The sequence below is a fragment of the Gekko japonicus genome, unplaced genomic scaffold (genome assembly GCF_001447785.1).
Source record: "Gekko japonicus isolate JY-2015 unplaced genomic scaffold, Gekko_japonicus_V1.1 scaffold140, whole genome shotgun sequence".
Lineage (NCBI taxonomy): Eukaryota > Metazoa > Chordata > Lepidosauria > Squamata > Gekkonidae > Gekko > Gekko japonicus.
The window spans coordinates 189,509-198,927 of NW_015169781.1; the positions used below are offsets into that span (position 1 = coordinate 189,509).

General features: G+C 42.7%; 1 protein-coding gene across 1 annotated transcript; it reads right to left on the minus strand.

Moving 5' to 3' along the window:
• Positions 1-3,036: 3,036 nt before the first annotated feature.
• RNF224 (ring finger protein 224) lies at positions 3,037-4,470 on the minus strand. The gene is made up of 2 exons (XM_015416772.1): positions 4,451-4,470; positions 3,037-3,544 (listed from the first exon to the last, which is right to left on the minus strand). The coding sequence occupies exons 1-2, from the start codon at positions 4,468-4,470 to the stop codon at positions 3,037-3,039; spliced, it is 528 nt and encodes a 175-aa protein (XP_015272258.1).
• Positions 4,471-9,419: the final 4,949 nt, after the last annotated feature.

The window sequence follows — 9,419 nt, forward strand, 5'->3', positions numbered from 1 at the left end:
ACTACCTCCCATCATATCAGGTTTTAGATTGTAAGCTCCTCAGGATAGGGCCTTGTTTTCTTGTCACACACATTTGATCATGCTATATTGATGACTGATGGTATGTTGCTCACATACAGCTGAGATTAAAAGATAGAGCTCCTGTGTCATAGCTTCCTTTCAGTCTTTAGTGGTGAGGTGTGACACAAATTCCAATAGCTGAGAGCATAGAGCTCCTGTGTCATAGCTTCCTTTCAATCTTTACACATAGTGATGAGGTGTGACACAAACTCCAATAGCTGAGAGTAACCACCAGTCATCAATCAAGGCTTTATTGCTATATAAAAACCATGGATGGTTTAGACTTTTAAGAAAATGTGGAGTATGAAATTGATACTTCAGTTTCTTCTCCCTTCAACACAAGTCACTTTTTCATTGCCACACTGGTAACTCTTGTGTTCAGACCACATAGACTGTGTACCTATTTCCATGTTTTAAATAGGCAGGAGTTTACTATGACCAGACAAATTTACAAACTCTGAAATGCACATATAAAACATATTTGCAAAAGCATGCATGGATATTGAATTTAAAAAATTCAGGAACAGTGAATCAAGACATCTTGAACTGTAATGTTACAACCTGACATGTTTGCAAATTATGTATTTTTGGTGACTGCTTGACTACATATGTTATATGATATTAAATTCTTCAAACACTTTAGATGGGGATTAATTAGTTTAACTTTCCCTGTCCTAAAATCCTCAAGACATCTTGAACTGTAATGTTACAACCTGACATGTTTGCAAATTATGTATTTTTGGTGACTGCTTGACTACATATGTTATATGATATTAAATTCTTCAAACACTTTAGATGGGGATTAATTAGTTTAACTTTCCCTGTCCTAAAATCAAAGTGGAATCACACGAGGAAATGAAAATATCAAGCACATTGTTCAGCAGCAAATGAGGTTCAAGTACTATGTAGCTGCTTCCCATGCTTTATCAAAATTCATACTTTCTCTAAATTGTGATTATAAATGTGGCCAACTGTTCACCAGACTTCACAAAACAGATAACTTTTGTTATCTTTGTTCTCCTGACCCTTTCTGTTTTTACACATATACACATTTCACAACTCATTACAAGGTTTATTTTCTCCCCTCCTCACTTTTCAAATTTTGTAGATCCCCCCTTCAGTTTAGCAGAATGTAGAAGGGTGTATACCTGGTAGGGCACAATTTTGGTGGTATCAAATATCACAGAACGTATTAGCAATGTAGACTTAAACCTAGATCTTGCTATTGGTGCAAGAATCTAGTACTGGGCTCCAAGGCATTCTAATAAAACACCACAGGGCCTCCAATTATGCTCAAATGCAAAGACCCCTATTATTTCCCTATTTATTCTACCACCTCCCATCATATCAGGTTTTAGATTGTAAGCTCCTCAGGATAGGGCCTTGTTTTCTTGTCACACACATTTGATCATGCTATATTGATGACTGATGGTATGTTGCTCACATACAGCTGAGATTAAAAGATAGAGCTCCTGTGTCATAGCTTCCTTTCAATCTTTACACATAGTGATGAGGTGTGACACAAACTCCAATAGCTGAGAGTAACCACCAGTCATCAATCAAGGCTTTATTGCTATATAAAAACCATGGATGGTTTAGACTTTTAAGAAAATGTGGAGTATGAAATTGATACTTCAGTTTCTTCTCCCTTCAACACAAGTCACTTTTTCATTGCCACACTGGTAACTCTTGTGTTCAGACCACATAGACTGTGTACCTATTTCCATGTTTTAAATAGGCAGGAGTTTACTATGACCAGACAAATGTACAAACTCTGAAATGCACATATAAAACATATTTGCAAAAGCATGCATGGATATTGAATTTAAAAAATTCAGGAACAGTGAATCAAGACATCTTGAACTGTAATGTTACAACCTGACATGTTTGCAAATTATGTATTTTTGGTGACTGCTTGACTACATATGTTATATGATATTAAATTCTTCAAACACTTTAGATGGGGATTAATTAGTTTAACTTTCCCTGTCCTAAAATCCAAGTGGAATCACACGAGGAAATGAAAATATCAAGCACATTGTTCAGCAGCAAATGAGGTTCAAGTACTATGTAGCTGCTTCCCATGCTTTATCAAAATTCATACTTTCTCTAAATTGTGATTATAAATGTGGCCAACTGTTCACCAGACTTCACAAAACAGATAACTTTTGTTATCTTTGTTCTCCTGACCCTTTCTGTTTTTACACATATACACATTTCACAACTCATTACAAGGTTTATTTCCTCCCCTCCTCACTTTTCAAATTTTGTAGATCCCCCCCATCAGTTTAGCAGAATGTAGAAGGATGTATACCTGGTAGGGCATAATTTTGGTGGTATCAAATATCACAGAACCTTGGGATCACTTCAGGCAGCAAAAGAAGGTGCAACAGCCAACCTGTTCCCTTCATCCTTGCTTCCCCCTACCCAAACAATCTCCATGTCAATATTAACCCTCAGTATCAGAGGTTGGAACACGTTGTTGCATACTTGAAGTAAGGAAATAGGCCCATAACGTGGTATTTCCCCAGCAGACATCAGTGTCTCATTGTCCATTGCCATTATGGAATCCATTACCAAGTCCAGTCAAAGATTAGATCAATTCTGTGGATAAAATGGGTAATAACCAATGCCAAAATCCACAGGAGAAGACTGTAGAAGGGCAGACAATGGGTTGAAGAAGACTGGCCTAACACAGCATTGGCATTCTTGTAAGCTACTGTGTCATCACCAACAGGATGTTCATGAATGTGGTTTGACGTGACCCAGGAAGGTTTATACACAGCTCTCAGCCAATCAGGAGATGAGGTTGGGAACGATCAAGGCAAGGGATTTCCTGCAAGATGGCTGGAAAAGGTGACCGCTTTCAGAAAATGCCTGGCCAAGCTTGCCAACAGGCTTTGTTTACAGACCTAAAATGGCCCTAGTTCTAGATTCCATGGGGGCCAGCCCCTGCTACCCATATCAAAAACTCAGTCAGCCCTGAAAAGCAGCTGTGGTGACACAACAAAGGCAATGGCCACAGCAGTTATTCTGTGGAAAATATGGCTGTGGCAGTGTCTCCTGGCAAAGGCCAATGGGCTGCTGGGTGATTGGCTTCTCCTTGGCAGGTACTTTTGAGACCTGCTCAGATTCTATCTTTCCTACCACTCGAGGATGCTCCTTCTCAGACTTGACTGCTAAGAAGGCTGTCAAGTCCAAGTCAAGCATGGTCACTCCTCCACGAGGGGTGGGTGTGTTTTGGCGGCACTGTGGACACGGAATCCACCACTGCTCATTAGCCACCACGTTAAGGCGCCTGATGCAGGTCTGACAGAAAGTGTGACCACAGTAGAGGCGGCGAGGCAGGTGGGTCGACAGATCGTAGGAGCAATAGCAGATGATACAGTCAATTTTATGATTGCTGCGGCTTGGGATGAGGGACTGGGCCTCTGGCCCCAGCTCTGCCATCTCATTGCTTTCATCCTCTGGAGCCTGAGACATCCTGGTGAACAGAAAAACAAAGAGAGTTGCCAATCGGTGCACCATCATAGTCAAACATATGTAGTAGTGACAAATTTCTGTCAGCTTTTGGAGATCCTGAATATACTCCAATGTAAGACTGGATCCCAACTGGGCATTTCCACATGGCATTATTGCATCAATTCTGGCCCCAAATTGCTTCAGTCCTAAACTGATATTATCGTCACTATACAACAAAAACTCTATTTCTAAGTAAGCCTCATAGGTTTATAGTTCTAGGCTCCCTTACTTTGTAATCCCCCAGTACGTGACCCATCATAAAAAAGGCTTTGAAAGCCCAGAATACTTTTAATAATTATACAGAAGTTCCCAAATTAAACTTAAAATGCGAATGATTTACGCTGCTGAATTTTCTTGGCAGTTCAAGTCTTTATCATTCAGACAAATCTGGATATCCAAATTTCACTTTATAGCAAAGAGGTAAGAATGGCCTGCTTGCAGAACCTCACATCTGGGCTGCTTAAGTGCTCGTGTTTAGCAAAGCTGACCCTATTGTGATTTCACAGGAGCTGTGATCCTAAACCAGCAGCTCAGCTTTGCATGCCTCATTATCTTAAGAACTGCCTGGCTGAATCAGACCAATAAAGTCTAGCAGGTCAAAGATCAGTCAGCCACACCCCTCTGGGAATAAGGCCTGCCCCTAGGATTTGTAACAACATCAGCTCATGCAAACCTTACCTTGTGGCCAATAAAATACAGAGAGATCCACAGACTCCATTCCTGTCAACAAGTAAGGGGACCCTTCAGCTCCAAGCTAGGATGTTTGGGGCACCTGTTCTCCCAGGTCCCTGTTTGTTTGGTTTGTTTTTTTACCCAGTCTGACTGCCTTAACAACCTGTATCTAAATACCAAACAGGAAACAACTTACCTTTCTGGCTGCTGTTGCATCCTCACTGTCTCCAGGCCAAAAAGCCGTCCCGTTCAGGCTTTGAGAGCCAGGGTTCCCTCGTGACCAACAAACTTTCACTGATGGCCTCCGTGTGGCTCTTTGACGCATCTCTCATAAGCCTTCCCACTCCGGTAATTATAGGAGGTTCACATTACAGACACAGTTGTGCTATTGTATCTGCCACGAGGAAGCCAACCTAGCAAGATAGAGTTACTGTTGCCCAGGCTGACAATAGCCTCCGAAATACAATCACCTGCTCTCTGCTGCCTGTCTTCCGGGGAAGAGCTTAATATTCATCTCTATGGCAGCTCCCTGGATCTCATTAGTAAAATGAGTCAACAGCGAGAAGTTGTTAGCCTTTAGGCTTCAGCCAGGACAGTACTATAAGCCTAAGATTCTGGACACTGGTAGTTCTTCACTCCACAGCATATGTGGCTATCTTATCTAGTCTCTGCTTCCCATTTCTCCTGCTGTCCTCCAATCCATCCTCTACTCTTAAAGGATTGCTTTCTCCTAAATTAACCTGCCCAAGAACTAAGCCCTCCGTGGAGTCCTGCTTTGGCTGCTACCTCCATCAGAGGTGAGCTGGGTAGCTACCTAGGATAGGGCCTTTTTTTTGTGGTGACAGCCTAACTGTGGAACTCCCACCTCACGGATGTCCTCATGGCACCAAAGCATTGCAGTCTGGGACTTTACTGTTCACTCAGGTTTTGTGTTTCATTATTTTAAATAACTAACTCCCCTCCTCCATGTGATACATACATTGTTTGCTGATTTTAATATTTTAATGTGTTTAATGTTTATTGAACTATTTGAACTTGGGATTTTATGTGGCTTTTATCTGGAAGCTGCTCAAGAAGCTTTTGGATGAGCAGTGAGGCAGAAATCTTTTAAATAAATAAAGGCCAGTGTGGTATTGTAGATTGTCAGACTAGGAATGGGGAGTTCCAGATTCTCTCAGTACCATGAGTGACCACAAGCCAACACTCTTCCTCAACCTGACCTACCTCACAGGATAGTTGGGACAAAAATTGGAGGATGGGAAAACAAATGGCAGGGTGGAGCTGTGGCTCAGTGGCAAAGCACCTGCTTGGCATGCAGAAGGTTCCAGGTTCAATCCCTGGCATCTCCAGCTAAAAGGAGCAGGTGGTATGTAATGTGAAAGACCTCAGCCTGGGACCTTGGAGAGCCACTGCCAGTCTGAGTAGACAATACTGAGCTTGACCGACCAGTGGCCTGATAAGGCAGCTTCATGTGATCATGTGTTTAAATATTCCCGAATTAACACCACACTGAGCTCCTTGGAGAAAGGGCAGAATCAAAACACAATACATACTCACTGACTTATCTCCTGTTCTGCAGTTTGATGCCTCATGACCTCTACAAACTAGCTCTTTCACAGAACAGCGGTTGCCAGAATTCCTTTGTTGGAAGCCTTGATAGCAAAACAGGGATACATCTATAGACTACATAGGCAGATTACAAACTGCTGTAGATTTTGTCATATATCACGTGCGGAGCAGTTGTTATCAATTTTTCACATCGCAGTTTCTGTGGTGTGCAAACTGTAGACCCCCCCCCATAACAATTTTGCCACCCATGAGTCCAGTGTACTACCATCATCCTAAAACCATCAAGAAAATAACTGCTGGAAATGTGAAAAGGCCAGATTTTTTTTCAGGTGTCTGCAATAAACAAAAAAGCCACATTGCTTCTCCACTTAACCGTTTAGATAAAAAACCAGCTTGTCTCCTCAGCAGCACAAATAGCGGCATCAGGAACTGGAGATCCAGCAGGGATCTACGGTAAACTTAACATAATGCACCTCCATTTTATCTTATGATTTTTACCTTGATTACTCTATCCTTTCTCTATATATCTTCCCCCCACCAGACAATGTTGCCACTAATGCTATCTGCCTTATGTCAGATTGAGCCCTACCAGTTGGAGACCAGAGATAGGCGCCATAAGCAACATAATCAAATAAATATAAACCAGATAACCAAAAGATGCCAAGCTCTTGAATAGGGGTGGAGGTAAAAAAAATCAGTCAAAAAGCAAATGCATTTGGATCTGAAATTCAAAGTTTAAAATTTGTTTGGCAACATTTTCCAGTTTTGCCAATTGTTAAGGTGTATAAGGATTAATTTCTGATGCTTTTATCGTCTAGCACTTAGCAATATTTAAAGGAAAGCTGAGTATATAGACATAGCCTGAGGACCAGTCCACAACTGAAGGGTAGAACATATGTTTTATGGGCAGGTGGTCCCCAATACAATCCCTGGTGAGTTAAAAGGATCTCAGGTACCAGATGTTGGGAAAGATATTTCCCTGCCCGTGACCTGGAGAACTGCTGTCAGTCAGAACAGATAATACAAACAGAAGAAAACAGATTAATATTTCATAATGTCCTTATTTCTTAAGCACTTAAATATAAATAGGCACTGTACACAATAATTTTAAAAAAGAATTGCTAAGAATCTGACTAAGTATGGTTCTACGGTCAGTGTGCCTAATTTGAGCTAGTCACTCTCCATCAACCTAACCTACCTTTCAGGGTTGTTAGGAGGATAAAATGGCGACAGGACCATGTATGTTATCCTGAGCTCCTAAATGGGTGGGATAAAACATATAAAAATGCAAAAGTACTGAAAAACAGGGGGGGGGGGGGAAGGAGGGGGGGGGGGGGAGAGAAACCAGAGGGACCAGACAAGTCTGCTTCCATTTGGGAAAATTCCTCATCATGCTCTCGTTCCACTGCAAATGCAAATGCAGAGGCATTTACAGTGGAGACTGGGGGGGTCGACACAGGGGTATTCTTTGTGGTATCACCTCATGTCCACTATACTCCACTCAGCCAGCTTTTAAAAATTTGGTAGACAGTATGCAGTTTAGAAATAAAATGTAGTAAATATATCATGCTAGTGTTATGATTTTATGGTAATATATCTACTGATGATTTAAAAAAAAAACCCAGCAAAAATCTGCACTTTCCTGTCTGCACAAATACCAAACCCACTTTGAGTACAATCTTTCAAGTACGATCTTCACTAAGCACCTCTTGAAAAATGTGCAGGGAATCGGGGGTGGGGGGTGGAGGGAGAAACACGGAAGGTGGACAGTTGTATAATGATGCTGTGCAGAAGCCAAAGCGCAGTTGTAGGAAACGGCAGTCTGGGGGGAACATGGAGCAAAACCCCAGTGAGGAGGCAGCCTAAAACCATCAACCATAAGGTAATTTAAATAAGTTTTGAGGCGCTTCTTAAAAAGTGGAATAGGAGGAGGAGGAGGAGGAGGAGATTGGATTTATACCCCGCCCTTCACTACCCAAGGGTGTCTCAGAGCGGCTTACAAACTCCTTTCCCTTCCCCTCCCCACAACAGACACCCTGTGAGGTAGGTGGGGCTGAGAGAGCTCTTGACAGAAACAGCTCTTTTTCAAGAACAGCTGTGCCAGAGTTATGGCTTGCCCAAGGTCATCCAGCCAGGTGCAAGTGGAGGAGCGGGGAATCAAACCCAGTTCTCCCAGATTAGAGTCCGCGCACTTAACCACTACACCAAACTGGCCGGATCCTGATTGCCAGACAACATTTAAGGCACAGGGAGGTATAAAATTTACTTTTCAGCTTAACCTGTTCCACAGATGGCCACCTTTTCCAGAAGATGGTGGATGGAAACACATGGGTCTATGCATAAAGAAGATCCAGAGGAATACAACATACATGGCTGTCCACACTGCTCAAGCAGCGACACTTTCGGGGCATGCAGATCCCAGCCCCTCTTCAGAACTCCAGCCTGAAGGAACAGAGAGCATTTGGGCATGTGGGACCAGCCAGACCCCATTCCTCACCCTTTTGCTGCTGGGCAGAAATACAGAGGCAACCTGTCAGGAAAAAATACCCTCAGGATCCAGCTAAACTAGGCAGGTGGCTAATTACGATCCTATCTGCGTACGGAACTGCCGTCTGAAACGGGACGCTTGTAAACTGACCCTTCCAGTTTCCTTTAATAACATCAAAGTGAAAATGTTAAAAAGTCTATTGAGTGGTATACAGTTTGGAATAATTACAGCTTAAACATAGTTGCAGAGAATCACCCTGTTGGTTTGCAGTTAGAATAGTTAAGATTCGAGTCCAATAGTATCTTGGAGACCAGAAAGATTTGTGAGGCATAAGCTTTCAAGAGTCTCGAAAGCTTAAACCCCAAAAATCTTGTTGGTCTGTAAGGCGCTACTGGACTCAAATCTCAGACACAGTAACATTTAGGTGATGGTTAGGCGGGGGTGGTGGTGAAAGGGAAGTCGTGCCCTGGGTTTTTTCCCCTCTGTGTGTGTGTGTGTGTACGTGAATGCTTGCACAGATGTGCACTGGAAAACCAGGACTGTCTGGGTGAGAAGTTTATTTTTATTTATTTACAAAAGCTGCATCCCACATTTCCGCCCTTACAAGGTCCACAGTTGGGCCATCTAGAGCACAAGTTGCTAACCAAAGTGAATAAGGGTGGGGTTGAGTGTCATCTTTTGTCAAAATGTCCAGGATCCCTCTCATGGATCACTGCCTTGTCGTGGCGAGGGGGCTTGCGTGGGATAGCCAGGTGGAATTTGGGGGCAGGGGGTGAGGATTCAAACACCTATAGTTGGGACTGGAAGCTGTGGCCCCTAACAAAAGTGTTAAGGAAATATGAAGTTTGGAGGTGGCACCCCCAGAAAGACAAGGATGCTCTTTTCCTTTTTGTTAGTATCTCTCATTTCCTTGCTTCTTCCCCTTTCCCACTCTGTCTACATCTCAGGCATCTAGGTGAAGATCAGTGGGCTCCGCAAATGTCTCCCGGGGATATCAGCCAGTCAAGGAGCTGATCAGTTACCTCTGTGGGTTTCCTCCAAAAGCACAGACACCCAACTCTCTCTGAGACACTTTAGGATGTGGGCATATGAGAAAATTTCCTTCATG